Source organism: Pseudopodoces humilis, chromosome 5 (assembly GCF_049639895.1).
Source record: "Pseudopodoces humilis isolate 2021_Gansu_Grassland_sample_001 chromosome 5, ASM4963989v1, whole genome shotgun sequence".
Lineage (NCBI taxonomy): Eukaryota > Metazoa > Chordata > Aves > Passeriformes > Paridae > Pseudopodoces > Pseudopodoces humilis.
In genome coordinates, this window is record NC_142204.1 from 3075406 (window position 1) to 3092882 (window position 17477).

At 41.4% G+C, this 17477-nt stretch overlaps 1 protein-coding gene across 3 annotated transcripts in view; it reads left to right on the forward strand.

Annotated features, from left to right (window-relative positions):
* Positions 1-16793, forward strand: part of DERA (deoxyribose-phosphate aldolase) — a 44644-nt gene extending 27851 nt beyond the window's left edge. Inside the window, exons 7-9 of one of the 3 annotated variants that reach the window (XR_015772598.1) lie at positions 9245-9357; positions 12802-12932; positions 14375-16793. Coding sequence is in view for 2 of the 3 variants with exons in the window: in XM_005526962.3 (XP_005527019.1) it covers positions 9245-9357; positions 12783-12932; positions 14375-14431 (320 nt within the window). In the remaining variant the exon portion in view is untranslated. Of the gene's footprint in view, positions 1-9244; positions 9358-12782; positions 12933-14374 lie in introns of all 3 variants that reach the window. The other 2 variants (XM_005526962.3, XM_088055815.1) reach the window with 2 other exon arrangements.
* Positions 16794-17477: the final 684 nt, after the last annotated feature.

Sequence of the window (17477 nt, forward strand, 5' to 3'; positions counted from 1 at the left end):
TTAAGAGATTGAGTTAAAAATGCAAAGTTAGTGAGAGGTAAAGAAAAGCTTTTAGGTTTGAAGTGTTCCTGTGCCTTTTTTACTGTCTTAAGAACAGAGTTTTGGAGTGAAACGTGGGAACATGCAGAGCACTTTGTCATCTAAATAAAAAAGTGCTGCAGATGAGAACAAATAATTATTAATTAGCAACACCACTGTATTTTGTTGCTCCTTCCTGTCTAATGAATGTTTTGTTCATGAAGGACAGAAGCAGCAGAGATTTGAGATTATTTGAGAGGAATTTTTATACAGCAGAAGGCAAAGGAAAGAACAGAATCAGTCAAAGTCAGAAGGAGGCAACTAATATGGCTTTTGAGGTGTCAGTGATGCATTTTGTATTATTCATGGCAGTGATTCCTGTATGGCTTGTAAGTTTTCTACATTTTCATTTTCTAAATTAGGTGGGACATCACATAAAGAGTAAAGAAGTCAGTGAAATGCAGAAAGATCGAGATCATCACGATCATGCAGAGCTTGCAGATGCCTTTCCACAAAATGTGGTTAGCTACAGCACTGATTTTTATGTTAATTTACTAGTGAATAATTTAAGAAGACCTGTTTACTTTTTAATAAAAAGGAAAGATATAAATTGGCTGAGTGTTCCTAATGTTACTTACAGCTGCCATTGAGCAGATGTTAGGGATTCTTAGTGGTAGGCTAGACCAAAATAAGTTTTATGAATAAACAAACAATTTCTTTTTACTACCAACTCTTTCAGGCTGATTCTCTCCCAAATTCACTGTGAATGGCTTTTTAAAGTCTCCTCATAAATAATTACCTTTCTTGTGGCACTTTTTTCTAGGCACTTGGATTTTAATTACAGTGATGAACTGTTTTAATAAGTTGTTAAATAATTTTTTCTTTTTAGGAGTAAATCCATTTTCTATTTCTCTTTGACTTCATCGGTTCCTGGGACTTTAATCCTTTTAATTCTTGCTAATTCACTTTATAAATTCACACTGGAGAAGTAAACAGCATGCAGCAGCATCACTTTCTTTTTGAACTCTGTGCACGTACACCCACCTCAGCTTGCTGGTTATCAATGGTCTCCTGTTACTAGTAACCATTTTGTTTAACTCAGTCATTTGGATCACAGTAAGTATGAAAAGATAGGTAATTAAATGGAGACAATGTGGTTTTGCTTTGGGCTAATGTCTGGGGGCCTTAGAGCCCTCCATGGAAGTGAATACAGTGCTTAGTTCATAGATAAGGAGTATGTAACACTGCTGTACTTCACCCCAGAACAGCATCTTCCAATGTAAATACTTATCAGACACCTTTGTGTGTGATTTGATGTTGGGAAATGCTGAACACAGAATTCCTCCTGGCTTTTTTTGCTGTTTATGCCAGAAGGGAAGGTGCAGGCAGGGTGGTCGCGGTCCCTGCCTCTGCGTTTGGCACGTGACAGCTCAGCAAAACACGGGGGAAGTTCTGCTTGGCCACCTCTGTTTCTGAGCATCTGAGTGAAGAAGTCATTGATACCAGAGCGGGGCTCTGAAATATTGCTGCAAATTTTACATAGATTTTTTTTTTCTTTTCCCTGTAAGAAAGACATAAAATGTACTGTCTCGATGAATAGTGACATTTAATAACTTGCCACTAAATACCTATGAGGATATATATATACATCTAGCACAAAGAGAGTTTGATATTCAATTTCTTTGATTCCCAGTATTTCAGTAAAAAGAAATACTGGGAATGCCAAAGTTCAAAATGATAATACATATATTTTTAAAAAATGTAAAACCTACCTATGAAATGTAGATTTGAAGACTGGAATATCATCTTTGTTTTGCCAGTGGACTGGTGAAATCAGCATTTCTCTATGGGTTTCAATATTTTTTTTTTAACCAAAACCCATGCAGTTTTTCAATCAGATTGTTGGTGCTTTTGCTTTGAGATGCTCACCATAATTGCAGTCTGTGGCAAGGTCAGCACACAGGCTGTTGACAAAGGGAGGTGGAGAAACAACCCCTTGGCATATTTAATACCTTTTTATGAGTTGCTCCCTATTTCTGATGGTGCTTACTGGTCTTTTTTATTTCCTTCATTCAAGTAGTGCTCAGTAGATGTTATGCCAGGAAAGTTGGACTGAATTTATCAGCAGCACACCTTCATAAAGCATCCCTTTGAAATAAAATTGTTAGTTTTGCCATGTAAGCATTGTTAATAATGCAATGGGAGGAAAAAAGCATTTCTTAAAAAACCAGAAGTCTTTCCCTGGCCGCCAGCAGAGAGGTGCCTGCTGCTCAGAGTGTGGCTGCACAGTCAGGGGTTTTGGTTGTTTTTTCCATTGAAGGGAGCTGGCAGGTTTTTTGGTATTCAGGCTGCCTGAAGAGTTGGAAACATTGCAGAACAACCCTACTGACAGCAGTCTGTCTGTCCTTGGAAGTTCTCACCTACAGTGCAGCCTACACACGTGGGCATTTGCAGTTTTGCTGAATGCCAAATTATCAAGGTGGAGAAAGAAAAAGGAAACACTCTGAGGGGCAAAATTCCCTGGAAAGTAGGAGCTTTAAGTAAGATTGATGCCCTTTAAAAACAAGCCTTATGTGTATAGGTAAGGCCATCCAGGGTGTTACCCTTTGGATATTTGTTGCATCAGGAGAATCCAGGAAGTCCATGATAAAATCGATGTGTTTGCAACTTGTTGGTGTTGAAGATAAGTTTGAGTGTCATAAAAAATAAGCTCAAAGTGCCTCACATGTTCCTGGTAATCACATGATCACTGAATTGGAATATTCATCCCTCTATGCAATCCCTCAAGAAATCTGTTCTACCTGATTGGTAAAAGCCAGGTGGAAACAAACAGAGCACAGATGAGTCTGGTGAGATTTATCACCTTCTATTGTTTGGTTTTCAGGCAAAGCCAGAAGCCAAAACATTGACCCTTCCAATTGCTCAAGGAAAATACCTTTGATCCTGGCAATCCCCCTGGTACTGAAGCCTCCAGCTGTGCCAGCTGCCTTTGGTTGTAGGGGACAGTGTGGAAGAGGGACTGATGCTGCTGTTTGTCCTCTGCATGCCCAAGAGGCTGGATGCTGGATGGATTCTGACTGTGGCATTAACACATGGACTTTTAAATCTCAAAAATCAATCCTGCCTTTCTCTGGGTTAGCGTAGGAACAGAATCTTAAACTGCTTTTAACATCAAGTGTTGAAAAACACTCAAAATGACATTGAAGTGTCATGATTTTGGCTGTATTATGGATGGTGGATTTTTTAAAATCTTTAAAATTCATAGCACCTTCTTGATAAAGTAGACTGATTTTCTACCTGCTTTATTCAGTGTGGAGTATTTCCAAATTGATTTTAAACAGCTATTTCTTCAATTTGAGTAATTTTGTTACAAGCTAATAGACAATACATAAGTGTACCTGAGCTTTAATGTTAACATATTTGTTTCAAAGTTGCTATCAACGTTAAAAAGCACAAAGCTAAATGTGGTTGCTAAAACATGGAATGCAATATGCCATGTAGTGCTGTGATTCTAAGCCATCATGCATATTTATTATTTTCTTCCAAATTGCAGTGCTATTACTGGTAGATATATCAGGGTTTTAGCCTCAGTCTGTAATATGTCATGCACAGGACAACATTTTGAAAGGCTGAGATGTATTGATCCAAAACCAAGAATGCCAAGAGGGAAAAAGCCTGACCTAGACCACTGCTGTTTTAATTATACACGTTTTAAGCTAGTTTATCATTGTTCAGGTTAATTTAAGTGGGAACAAGGAAGTGATGCACGCATTTCAGTGTTTGTAAAGGAAGCTTAAAGGGGGAGATTTTCAAATCAAGTCCAGTTTCTCCCACAGCATTTTGGTTCTTCACCCATCCTAGCCAGAGCAGGTGGCTCTGAGTGCTGAGAACCAGAGTGCTTGCATTCAGGCTGAAAGGAGAGGCCAAGCTTTATGTTTCTTCATCAGTAATTGCTGGAGGAGGCCATGGATTTGGGAATCTGGGGCCAGAGCTGTGCCACCAGCACTGCCTCCTGCCCTGGGTGCACTGTGCTGCACTCTCAGGCTGTGCTAGAGAGGAGGTTTCTGCTGATGTCTCTTGTATTTCGAATTTTGCTCAAAATCAGAAGCATGGCAGAAAATATCCCACAGAATGGCTTGTAGAGGAAATCAGCACTGCAAGTGGGTAAGCTGAGAGAAAGGTCTGGTTTTCCCCAGCGATGGTAAGGTTAGGACTAGGTGTTGGGATGCCTTGATTTATTTCTTCTTTCTGCCTTTGGCTTGTCACGTGTCATTAGGCAAACTGCTTCAGCAGCTCCAGTAGTGCCATCTGCAAAAAGAAATAAGGTTAATGTAGGTCATACACTGTAACACCCCTGAGTGCAGTGTGTGGTACACCCTTTTAAAGAAGAAAAATGGGATCCTGGTAAAGAAGCAGGAGATTTAACGAGCAGATAACAATACAGGAATTCCTGTGTCCCACTCCTGTTGCTTCCTCCTTGGAGAGGAAGAGGAATGGCTGTTCCAGCAGCACATAATTGCCTGAACTCTTGCACCCTGGCATCTCCAGCTCTGCTGCTGCATGGCAATGCAGGGAGGTGACTGGGAGCATCTTTCCTTCTGGGCTTCAGTGGGGCTCCAAGCCAGGTGCCACCAGTGACAGGGATTCCAGCTGTGGTCTTTGGACCTGGAGCACATGCCAATTATTTATCTCCTCTTCCTCCATGCCACAGAGGGATTGGATTGGAAGGAATCCTCTAAAAATAGCAAGTGCCTATGCCATGTAGCCGAGCAATGGAATGGCTCTTTCTGCTGAACTTTCTAAAGAAACATTTTAAATGAACACACAAGAAACAAATACTAATTAAGTAATAGTATTCTGTGGAGACCTGTGGTAGATGCTGCAACAGTGCATTAGCAAGCCATGCATAATTCAGCAATGCTGAATTCTTTCAGACATCATCTACAGGGAATTTTGCATAAGTATGGACTTGATAATTTGTCCCTTTGTGTGCATGTGTAAGTGTTCCTAAGGGCATCGTTTGGCCTGCAGAACCCCTGTTACTGGAGGTGCTGTTCAAGAAAGGGAACATCCATTCTGAGTCTTGGAAACCAAGCTGGGATGATGGGATGGCTTTTCAGAAGGCTGTACTACTTGTAAACAGACATTAAACGTGGAGCCCTGTGATGGGATTTTTACTTTTTGTCCCCTCTCTTCAGGCACTTTTTGAAAAGAGTTGCAAAAAGCGGGTAATTCTCAACAGACCAAGTTACAAACCAGCATTTTTCGATGGTTGCTGAGACACAGGCGTGTGAAAACACTCATAGGCACCTAACCGAGTGGTCTGGCAGTGTAGCCTCGTGTCATGGAGCTAAAGCTACCTGGTGAGCTCCTGCTAAAGTGAATTGTCACAGCTTTATATTCTCTTCTGCATGGCAAAGTGAAGCTAACGGGGAATGTATTTTATCTTGCTGCTGGGGCAGGATAAAGACATGTAAGTGGGACAATTAAGGATGAGGACATGTAAGTAGGACAATTAAGGATGACTCAACTGACAAGAATTAGCTGCTACATTAGCCTTTTATATCTTGCCCTGCCTCTTATTTTCAGAGGGTTGTTAACCTGGTCACCCCTAGTAAGGCTAATTGTGTGTGAATCTGAAGACCCTTAGTGTGGATGCTCATAAAATAGAAAGATGACTTGCTAATGGGGCTTCATGCACATTTGATCCGGTACTATTTTGTCACTGCTGCCTTGTCAGCAGGAACAGCAGGTGGGTTTGCAGGTCCTCTGAGCAGAATGCCACTTTTTGCCACCAGTTCTGGAAGCCTTGGAAGGATACGTGTTCTCCCTGTGTCACTGCATATTGTTATGTCTCAGTTGCAGCAATGAAGATATATTTGTGCTCATTGCAAATACTTACAAAGTAGCACTGCATAATTGTCCCTCTGCAAGCATCTCTCTCTAAACTATTGTTTAAAACTGCCAGCCACATCTTTGTTCTTTATTAAGACTAAGACAGCAACACAGAGTCTGTAGGTATCAGGAGATAATCATTCCCCAAGGGCATTTGAAACACTTCACAACCAAAAGGTTGTGATTACTCCACGATTGCTACACTGCTTATTATTCCTTATTGCTTAATTATGGAATCAGAGTGTGTTTCCTGGATGCTGTCATCTGAATAAGATTCTCCACTTCTCAGGCTCTACTCCAACGTTATGTGGACTGGAAATCTCTGTAGATGTGCTGGACAGCCACAGGGCAGGCCAGTTCTGGAAGCTCTTCTGACCTTTTGGGAGACCAGAGCATTCCTAAATGAGGCTGTGTATCTAGAACAGAAAAAAAATATAATGGACTTTTCTGAGGTAAATGGCCTGTTTGTGTTGAACCCACAACCTTGGTGTTACTGCACCATGATCTAACCAGGAGAGCTCATCCCATCTCCCTGGTTCAGTGAGTCTCACACGGCTTGCCACCTTGGAAGGAAATGTACTGTTGTGGCTTCACACTGGAAAATAAAAGTAGGAAGTGTGGTCTTTTCCAGGCTCCCCAAGCCTAGAAGTCGACCCTGAATAACTGATTTTGTAAAATCTTGGATTTAATGCCTCATTGAATCATGTAATCGACTCTAAGGAAGGGGAAAGCCATTCAGTGTGTATTCTAGCCTTAGCCTTGATTTTTTGAGTGTATTCATTCACAGGAAAATGAGAAGATGGGTGATAAAACTCAGGTTTCAAAATCATCACCTAAATTTCTAGGTGAAACTCCTTCTGAACTGAATTCCTTAAACTTGTTTTTGGACACTTGAACAAGAAACAGACTGGGTGAAACTCCCTTATTATCACAAGGTTGGCATAAAGTTTGCTTAATGAGGTGCTTTTTATGGCAGCACTTGGTTTTTAAATCCCCCTTTTCACTGCTGAAATCTGAATGTTGATAGCACCTTCCATCGTGGCTCTCTGTGCTAGTGTGGGTCCTCTGTCTTCTGCAAGAGGCTGCCTGCAGTCCTGCTAGCAAGCTCTTGTGTCAAAAAAAGAATTTGTTCTGGAAATAAAAATGTATTGTTTTCATTGTTAGAGGATGCTACTAAATTGGCTGTATGTTTGTCTAATAATCACATCTAAAGCTGATTATTCTCGTAATAGCCTTAAGATATTATTTAAAAATAAATATATAAATGCACAACTTTTGTACTAATACTAGTTTTTAATCTCTTCTTGTTTCTATGAAGTCTGAATGAGATTTTCAAAATTGAATAATAATTTGATCCGTTAATCTTTTGAAGCTAGTAATTTTATTTTCCCCTCTTTGCAGTCTCTGAGGCTCGCAAATGAATAGAGCTTCATTACTGGAGTCTGCATTTAATAACCATTATCCATTATCTTGTAATTAAGACTCCCTGTAACGAATCATGAGGACAATGCAAAAATACATAGTACATTTCTTTAATGAACTGGAAAATGTTCATCTTGTTCTATTTAGTAATGAGTTGCTGAATAGTCGTTAAATCCACTGGAGAATAGAACTAGATGGATTTTGAAGACTATCTTGAGTTTGTGGTTAATCTATTAGAATTAAAATTTCATCTTCTATTTTTATCAACAGCTGATTAGAAGTCATTCTGTTTGACCAAATTGATTAGAAGACCATATACAAGGGCAGCTGTTGTTTAATGAAAGTTTTTAATGAAACTGTACCATAGAGACTTGTAATTATAAGACTTATAAAAGCTTTGACTTACCTTATAGCAGAAAAAATGAGAAGTATTGCACTGAAGGACTTTTAAGTGCTACATTTCGAAAGGGAAATTAAAAATATAATTTGGTGATGTTGAAGTTTCACTTCCACTGCTCCTTGTTTTAATGTGACTATCAGATGTCTGTGGTGTCTCTCTGGAAGGGAGCAGCTCTGAAATGTGCAACTCAATTGTCTCTCCTGTGTGCTCTGTTCTTTGCAAAGCTCTGTCAGCTATTAATTGCCTCTTTTGCACACTGCACTTTCCATGGAGTTAGAATCCTCCTTGCAAATAGCTGTTTCTCTCCAGGATGGGAGTTGTCACAGGATGGTGCAATTGAATCACCACTGGGCTGACATGGTGCCTGGTCAGGAAGCCTACAGAGAAAACTGTGGCCTGAGAAACCCCAAAGTTGGTGATCCCATTTGATTGTGCTTAAAAGCCATGGAAGCATGCCTGGCTTTGTGTTGCCTTGCCATCAGGCTGAGCCCCAGCTCTGTGCCCATCAGCTGGGCCATCAGGAAGGCACTCTGGAGGGTGCTGCAGCTCACAGAATGTAGCCAAGGCAACTCCTTACTCAGAGCCAGTGCTGAAACTTCCCTTCCCTACTCTAGGGGATGTTGTAGAGGCATCATCATTCACATAAGAGACAAAATGGACCCCAAGCCAAATTTGAAGTGGAAGCAGATGCAGTTCCAATTGACTTAAGTGGATGATGCACTACTACATGATGTTTGAATTATCCCTCTTCTTCTCCCAATTACTTTTGATAATTAATGATCCCACAGTACACCTTTTCTAAGAAGTAGGTTCCTAGGGGTGAAGTGCGTCCTAATGAAATTAAAGAAGTTTTGTCATTGTGTTCTGTCAGTGCTGGATCAGGCACTGCAAGGCATGTTATTTTTTTGTTAGTTTCTTAGCTTTTTGTTACACTGTGCTTCAGGATTTCTTTCAAGTCAAGGCAGAACAGCAAGAATACACAAGAATGTTACTCAAGTCTTGAGACAGGCAGTGGAGAATATTATTTAGTAGTGAGAAAATAGGAAAAAGTAAGCCAAGGCTAACTCTTGTTCTTTAAAGAACACAGATGTTTTGACCTTGTTACTGCATTAAATCAGACCGTGGATTTAACTTGCAGTGTCACAATTGCAAAATGCATAAAAGGGGAGTTTTCCCTTGCTTTACAGTATTACACAGCTCTTTTAGTAAACACATATGAGATATCTTTCCCTTCTCCTAAAAACAGCTGCAGGAGATACAACAGCAGGCTCTCAGATGTGAGACCAAATAGATGCAAAGTTAAATTTAAAAAAAACCAAAAGTGATGAAAATCATTTCTATTCTCAAGGATCCTTGTGGAAATACTAAGATGTTGATTTATGTACACCACAGGGACATACGTGTAAAGGAGTTGCTGTGAAGCAGGAGGGCATCTTTGAGGCTGTGAACCTGTATGTGCAGAGGGGCTCTTGTTCTAAAACTGCTATAAAACATTTTACTTCCTTTCAGGTTCTGATTTTATAAAGACATCTACAGGAAAGGAGGTGGAAAATGCGACCTTTCCCGTTGGCATAGTCATGATGCGAGCCATTAAGGAGTATTACTGGCAAACTGGCTACAAGGTAGTTCTCATTTCCTTTGTAAAAATTAACCAAACAGGCTCACTCAGAAGGAAATAAGAATGTATTAGGATTGATTTGCTAATATTAATTTTATTTTTATTTTTCCTTTTGTCTTTTCTCCCTTGAAGAACTGTTACTTCATTCCATAAAACCTCATGCAATCGAAGCATTCCCTGCTGCATCTGGATTTGAATTTTGTTTCACCATTTAAATGGCCATGTCCATTAATAACAGGGCTGATTAGTGGCTGACATGCTCCCATAAACCTCAACAGAGCTATGCAAATGTAGAGCCATCGAGTCTGTCCAGTGTACACAACTCTATTTTCAGACTTTGTCCTGGCAACCCAAGGGGTACATTTTGCTCTTTCCTCCCTTGCCACAGAGGCTTTCCAAGGGAACAAGGAGGCAGATCCAGTTGTATCCTGGTGCCTGGGATGGACTGAGGGAGAGAGGGGACAGGGGTTGGAAGAAGATTATGTCATGTATTTAATGTTTATCGATCAGGCTGCTGTCAGGTGAGCTCAGTGGAGAAAAGGGGAATGAGCGGCAAAGCCAGTGATGAACTGTCTGTGCATTCATCCTTTTGCTGAAACATTGAGAAAGGAGGAGATTCCCAGGAGGGCTTAAGCCACCTCTCACTTCCTCTTTCCATGGGCAGGTGGGGGCTGCCAGCTGGATCTGGTGCTGGTGTTCAGCAGTGGGCTTTGTCCTCACCTTCAGCACCAGGGCAGGAGGCCGTATCTCTAGCTAAGAGCCTCTCCCCATTTCTGGCTGCCCTTCCCTCCTCTCCAGCTTCTCCTTCTGCCCCTTCTGCAGGTGGCCCTGCAAGGTACAGTGTCAGGATGTGGGATGAGCAGTGGGATGGGGGCTGAGATGGCTTCAGGGGCTGCTGGAACGTGTGACACCAGCTTAGAGGTGTGTCCGTCTACTCTCGGGAGCCATCTAGGCGAGGCCAGCATGGATCCCTGGGCTGTTCCCTCTCCTCCTTCCCCCTCCTGCCTCTCTCTCTGCCACACAATAATTTGAGCAGCTCCAGTAGTCTTGTTTCTGTGGGAGCACCATCAGTGCCCCAGCGTGAGGCAGATCCCTGGGGCACCAGCGCTGTGTGCCACAAGTTGGTCCCTGCTGCATTAGCACAGCTTTGTCCCCATAACTGGATATAAATGTTGAATTCACCTTTTGCTTTCAAAGCAGGCATTCATGGTATGAAATGTGTTATTAAGAGTAAGTGCTTGTGTCCGTGTGCATGTGTGTGTCAGTGAATTAGATGTAAACTGACTTTCTGTACTTTTATTAACTGGAGACAATATTATCAGTGACAAGAAATTTCTAAATGGTTTCTTTAACAAACTAATTTTGCTGCTGTAGGGGTGCTTTCTAGCAAGGTGTTGCCTGGGAAAAACAGGTTAATATAGAAATTAAACTTCTTCAAGGAAAGGAACAAGTTGCAGAGTAACATTTATTGACTGATAAGCTGTGGTGGTGATATGAAAAGTGTGCAATATAATGGGAAATAATCTTTTCCTGTCATTATTGAAGGACATACATAAATTGGTTTTTCTGTTGGGAAAACCCCCAATCCAGAAAAACTTATTACTTTTAATAATATAAGGTGAAGAGAAAATTCTTGAGGAGATGAACTTATTAAGCAAAATAATGAAATGCTGTGAAACAGCAGGAAAGTGGTAGCTGGACTTTGTACTGCTCTTGAATTAAATTCCAGCCCCCCTTCTTTTTTACGTTTTTATGGCAGTCAGATGTGCTGTGTGGAAAGCTGGTAAATGGAGGAGAGGACAGGCTTGTCTTTGTCAGCTTTTTTTGCAAAGAAAAGAGCTTTCAGAATCTGCTAAAAGGAAAAGGAATTCTGAATGATGGTTTTAATTCTCCTATTAACTCTGTTTTACTTGTTTTTGTCACAGATTAGCTCAAAGAGGTGTAGTATTTCTAGGAAGAAATCTAAATTCAAATTTCATTAGAATTTCTCTTCCTGAGGGAAAACCCATTCCAACTGTTTTTGTTTATTATCTAGAAAGATGCTTTTCCAGTTGCTGGGCTTTAAATTCTTTTTGGAAACCTAATGTTAACAGATGTATGCATACACTCACACATCTATTTGTCCATCCACAAAAATACAGTCTTCATGGTTTGGATTTATCAAGCTTTTCCTTATTTTGTTCCTTTTAATCTTATTGGAAATATGCCATTATCACAATGCTCCAGCATGAGAGAAGGATTTATTCTGTGTTTGCTGGTCCTGAAATCACCATATAAAACAGATTACCAAACACATTTTAAAACAGATACTTTCTGATTCCACTGTTATATCCATGAGGCACAAAGAAATCCTCAGTGTAGTGAGGTTTTGGGAGCTTACATACAAAACCCAAATGACAATTCTTGCAGAATGTAAAGGTTAATGGCAGAAGGAAACGTAGGAAGAATCACTGTGTGCTGCATGTTGTTCAGATTTACTTCTTTTTATACAGGGAGAATTTTTCCTGATTCTCCTTGCTTTTCAAGAGTTTAGGTAGCTGCTACAGGCCAACAATTTGGCATTTTCGATGAGGGGTTTGATAGCTGAGTGTCACAAGCTCTGTCTCAGAACGAGACATGTTTAAATGGCACACAACCAAAGGACTGGCATTAGGGGTGTATGCCAAGTGCACAGCAGGTCCATCATGGGATTCAAGACATGCTTTACCTCCAAGATAAGTTTTACTTGGTGTCTGTGCCGCTGCAGAAGTGACAGTTCACCTTCAGCTATGGCACACATCTCACACCCAGGGACTGAAAGCACCACCCAGCCTGTGGTGGGGGACAGAAGTTCTGCAGTTCCTGTGAAGCGCAGACCTTTCAATTTTTGAGAAAGACAGACGTAATTTAATTCCCATTTGGAAAATTTTAGTGAAAATTAAACCTCTGATAGGTTTGAATGTACAGCCAAATCACGTGTGACTGTGCTGCACAGGCTTTTTATAAAATACAGCCAGTTCTCACTGCTGGCCACAAGTCAGCCACCTCACATGCAACATCTTTAGTGTTTTGGTATTGTTGTATATTTGTTGTTCTGTGTTTGGAATTAGGTTTGCAGTAGGTGATGATGACACTGTGATTATGCAGATATCCCAGTCCCGCCTAAATCCCTTGTACTAGAGGCAAAATACTCCCATTAGACCTCAAGCCCAGCTCCTGAGAAAGTGCACAGGGGTCAAAAGTATTGCTCCCTCAGGATGAAAATGTTATCTTTGGCAGTGATGGCTGAGGGTTGAGCTGGTCCAGGTCCTTACCAGGTAGAGCTGTTACATCCCAGGCACTTTGCAGCCGTACAAACATTGGTTGCTCTTCTCAGGTTGCCGATGGATGAAAGTGTGGATTGCACTTCTTTTTTTTTGTTTGTGTTTTTTATTTCTTCTCTCTCTAAAGGTTGGATTTAAACCTGCAGGGGGCATTAGGACAGCCAAAGAAGCTATTACCTGGCTTATGCTGGTGAAGGAGGAGCTGGGAGTGGAGTGGCTGACACCAGAGCTCTTCCGCCTGGGTGCCAGCAGTTTACTGGGAGACATCGAGCAGCAGGTTGGTTGCTGGCAGCTTACAGCTCGTGGAGAACAAAAGTAATCTTTCTAAATGTGCTGGCTTACTGCTTCTGCAGAAAAGGAACATCCATCTACTTCATTATTGATGACAGGTTCACTTCCAGCTCAGTATTTCTTTAAGTTTGAGCTGTCGTTACAGACGTCTGGGGCTCTGATGTTGGGGCAGCTGACCGTGGTCTAGGCCATGTTTGCAGTGTAAAATTTCACAAAAATTGGGCAAAAAGGGTTCAGTTTGTGCATGTACAGAGTCTTTTCAAAGTCATGGCAGTGCTGTCCCCGTGGATCCCAGCTGTGACTGGGCCTCAAAGACCCTTTGTGTCTGTGCCACAGCTCCTCACAGTGCATTTCCTCCCAGTGGAGAAAGTCCCATCTCATCCTACATATGGGTGCTGCTGATAGAGAATTTTTTCCGTCTTGGTTGTTTCCTGTAGAGGAAGTTCCCAGTGGGAAGAGAGATTCTGACCTGTCTACGCATGATCTGCATCAGTGGCACAGGGTATCAACCCTGAAGGATGCTGTGTAATTGGGAGCAGTGTCATAGGAACTACTAAAACATGAAGGCTTCTGGTCTTGGCTCTCACATTCATTAAACCCAGGAGAGGGGGTGATATTACCTTTAACCAAGAAAAATATCTGAGAGTCATTATCCTGTTGCTGCTACTGGGAAAACATGTAGTATAGGGGATTTGGGGGAGGAGAAAACCACCAGTCTTTTCCCTTTCCTCACCTTTCCTAGCAATTGAGATACTGACACATTTTAAGAAATTTTTAAGAACAGCTGAGAGATGTCAGGTTAATATTCATGACTGCTGAAAACCCCTGGCTCACTCCTGCAATGAGGAAAATATTGTCTTGCTCCCTCTGATTCACTTTTGACCTAAAATTATGTCCCTGGTTATGACAGAGCAGCATGAGCTTTCTCTTTGCCACTGCCATCACTGCTGGGTGTTAGAACACAGCCAGTGATTGTGTTGCACCATTTGTTCTGATTTCTTAAGGGTTTTATCTTTTATCTGCCAGGAATTGCACAAATGCCCCAGCCATGACCAAAGCTCTTGCTGTTCTATGCATGGAAGATAAAATGTCCCAGTCATTATATTCAATAAAACAAAAATACTGGAATAGACAAAACCAGATGACAGAGGAGAGCACTGGCTTCTACCTGGCTCTCTTTGAAATCTTAGTTAAGAGCAACAAGAGTCTTTGCTTTTTACTTTTTCTTTCCAAACACAGCAGCAAGAGCCCTTAGTTCATATCCCAAAAACAAACATATTAAGGGATATTACATCATATTTTATTCACACACACAAACAAATATCTCTCATCCTCATCTGGCATGCCTTTAATTTGTTACTTCCTTGACACTTGCAGCTTTATAGTCATGTATAATTCCATCATAAATTTTATTTTTTTTTCTTGCAGATTTTCTATCATGTGACTGGCTCTTATGCACTTCAGCATGAACTAGCAATGGCTTAGACACAAAACCAACTCAGGATTACTTTTACAAAAGAGGTCTTTAAGCAAACAGCAGGTTTGTCAGAAGTCTTCTGACAACCAAGTGCATATGATAGAATTAAAGACCTAATTCTCCCTTCTTTATAGTTTGTGGTATTTAAAAATATGCTCAAGTCTGCTGGTTGTACTTGATCCAAAAGCAGAAAAAAAAGTGGCATTTCTGAAATAGTTAAATAGTTAATACATACAGATTTGTAAAGTTAATCTTGCAAAGTTCTTCAGACCAGCCTGAAAAGCTTATTAATGGCAACACTGAAATACTAGGAAAAAGATTTAGGTGGCCTGGTAACACTTTGCAGTCGCAGAATATGAAATATCTATGGAATGTTTCAGATTGCTAATTAAGAGCTACCAATCTTGGAATAGATTTCCATTCACCTCAGACAAAATCTTCTGGCACAGATGTGTTGCACCATTAATTGTTCTGTTGATTCAGTTTCAGCCATTGTAACGGGAAAGAAGAATGAAACTTGGCTATCACTCCTCTTTTATAAAATGTCTCATGTAGCAAAAAAAGAAAGGGAAAAAAAAAAAAAAAAAAAAGCAACCAGACCTCTTTTTTATTTTTTGTATTTTCCCCCCCAAACTTGGGCACAGACATCCATATTTAGACCCTTGAATAAAAGTGGCTTGATTTCTAGAACAGCTGAGTATCCACAGTTGCTCCTGAAGTTAATGGGAGCTCTGGGTGATCAGAACAACTGAAAATCAAGCAGTCTCTATATAGGTGCCTAACTATGCATTCAGGGGCCTATTTTTAGGCATTTCACTCTTAAAATTTTAGTCTAACTTGCTTAGAAGCTCCAATTCCTGTCTCCTGTCATTTTAAAACACATTCATGCAAATCTTTCCATTTTAATGTAGGGGGGGGTTTGACTGTCAGTTCGCAGGTGTCACTGCTAAGCTGGCTGAACTTCAACTTTGCCATTCCAAAAGAAATACTTTCATTTAAAAGATGATCTGAATTGTGTCCTATACTGGGTTTAATGCTTTAACCTAAAAAAATGTGCTTTTTTCAGAGTACATTAAGAACAATACCCAAATCACCAGCACCTTTTGAATATCAGACTGGAACTAGTAGATTCATTATATCAGAACTGCATTCTGCTCACTAACCAGAGTTGTACTAAAAACTTAATTATCTTATCATCATGACTAGTCTCACTGACTTAAGTAGGTCTCATCATGGAAGTAAGAGGAGGAGGAGGAGGATTTTGCTGTAAATCAAGCTACAAGGTGCATTTATTACAAAGAGATTTATTATAAAGATAATAACTCTGTTATTTATCTGGCCATACTACCTGAGTCACTAGGGTGCTACAAAACACCTTGGACAGATTGGAAAGCTGATTAGGGGGAAAAAAAAATCAAGGAAAACAACATTTACAGAAAGCAAAATCATGTACGAAGTGCTCAGTATTAAAAATGGGCCTTAATTTCTCAGGAAATAGTTCATCCAAGGCTTTTCTGCTTTAGGTCTCAACACAGAAGGTGTGACTGAGCTGTTTTCATGTTTGTTTTCTTGAAAATGGCCATTTTTACCATGAGTTTTCCTTCTGGTTTCATTGCCAATTTTGTCAAGGAAAAATCCAAGTGCCTGTCTGCATATGGAGGGCAAAATTCTGCTGTTGAACTTTCAGAAATACAGAGCCTCTTACAAGAAGTCAGTTCCCACCAGGTTTTTTGCCAGTGTGACCCTCTGCCGTGCCCTCCCAGCCACAACACAGTGGATTTTGCTGCTGTTTATCTCTGTAAATGTTATTAAATGTTATAAATGTCCATACTTTCCCAGTGGGAAGTAATGCCACTTGCAAGCCACACTTTTTTGTTTTCCGTTGTCTTTTGGACAATCAGGGTGAAGATAGAAACTTTTTTTTTGGAGATGCTTTAGTTTGTAGGTGGAAGACTCTGTGTAGTACCTTAAAATTAATGGAGGTCCAACTTTGCCACCTCAGTGTGTGAGGTGAGTCTCTGAGAACAACCTCACTGTCTCCATGGGAACTGTGGTGGTGGAAGAAGTTGCCAGGAGGAATTCTGTCAACAGTTTTGAAGTGCACATGGGCTGCTGGTGGTGACTTCAGGGGTGACAGCTCTGTTTGCAGAGGGAGGAGTTCCTGAAGGGTTGAGGGTAGCCACTTCCCTTCTCCAGGAACATTAAAAACACACCTATGTGAAATACTGTGTGACTCCAAGCCAACCATTGTTTCCAGAGAAGCTGGATTGGAATGTGGTTTATACATTTTTTCTGTTGAAACCTTTTGTCAAAAAAGGAAAAAAAATGTAACAAGTCTGTAAACACATGCAAATAAAGATGATTCTGGTTTGGGGGTTGTTCTTTTTCGAGGAATGAGCAGAAGGCTCAGTGTTTTGGAGCAACTGGTTGTCTTTATTTAACTCCATGGTGATTCAAGTTATATTCACATTGTGGGCCACCAACACGACCCAGAGCCTTGTCTCTCACCCTCCTGCAGAAGCTTCTGGTACCAACAATGACTCTGTTGACAGCCCTGGGTGATGAGAGGGGTTGACCCTGGGCCAGGGATGCCATCAGGAGCAGCAAGGGACCGGGCTGGGGGCAGGGAACGTGGCTGATCCAAGGGGTCTGTCCGGGACACCGCTGGGCAGGTATGGGATCCATCCCAGGCTGGGGTAGGGCTGGAGGCCAGCTGAGCTGAGTGGGGCTGCTGGGCAGGGCCAGAAGCATTCCTGGGCTTGTGCCAGCACTGTTTGGTGCATTTGGACCCCCAAATGCAGGGGGGCTCCCACAAGTCCTGAGCTGAGGTTGGCAGTGGCGTGGCAGGATCTGTGTTCCCACCCACAAGGAGCTGGGAGTGCTCACAGAGTGGGCTCCTGGGCTTGCTGCCCTTCACCCTGACCCTTCACTGCCCTTTTTTTCCATCTTGCCCATCTTTTTCCCCTGCTGCTCTTCAGCTGTGCTGAGCTGAAGTTTGTGGAGGCTGCAGGCAGCAGGTGAGGACCTGAACTGCTGGGAAGCGTGGAGGGGGCG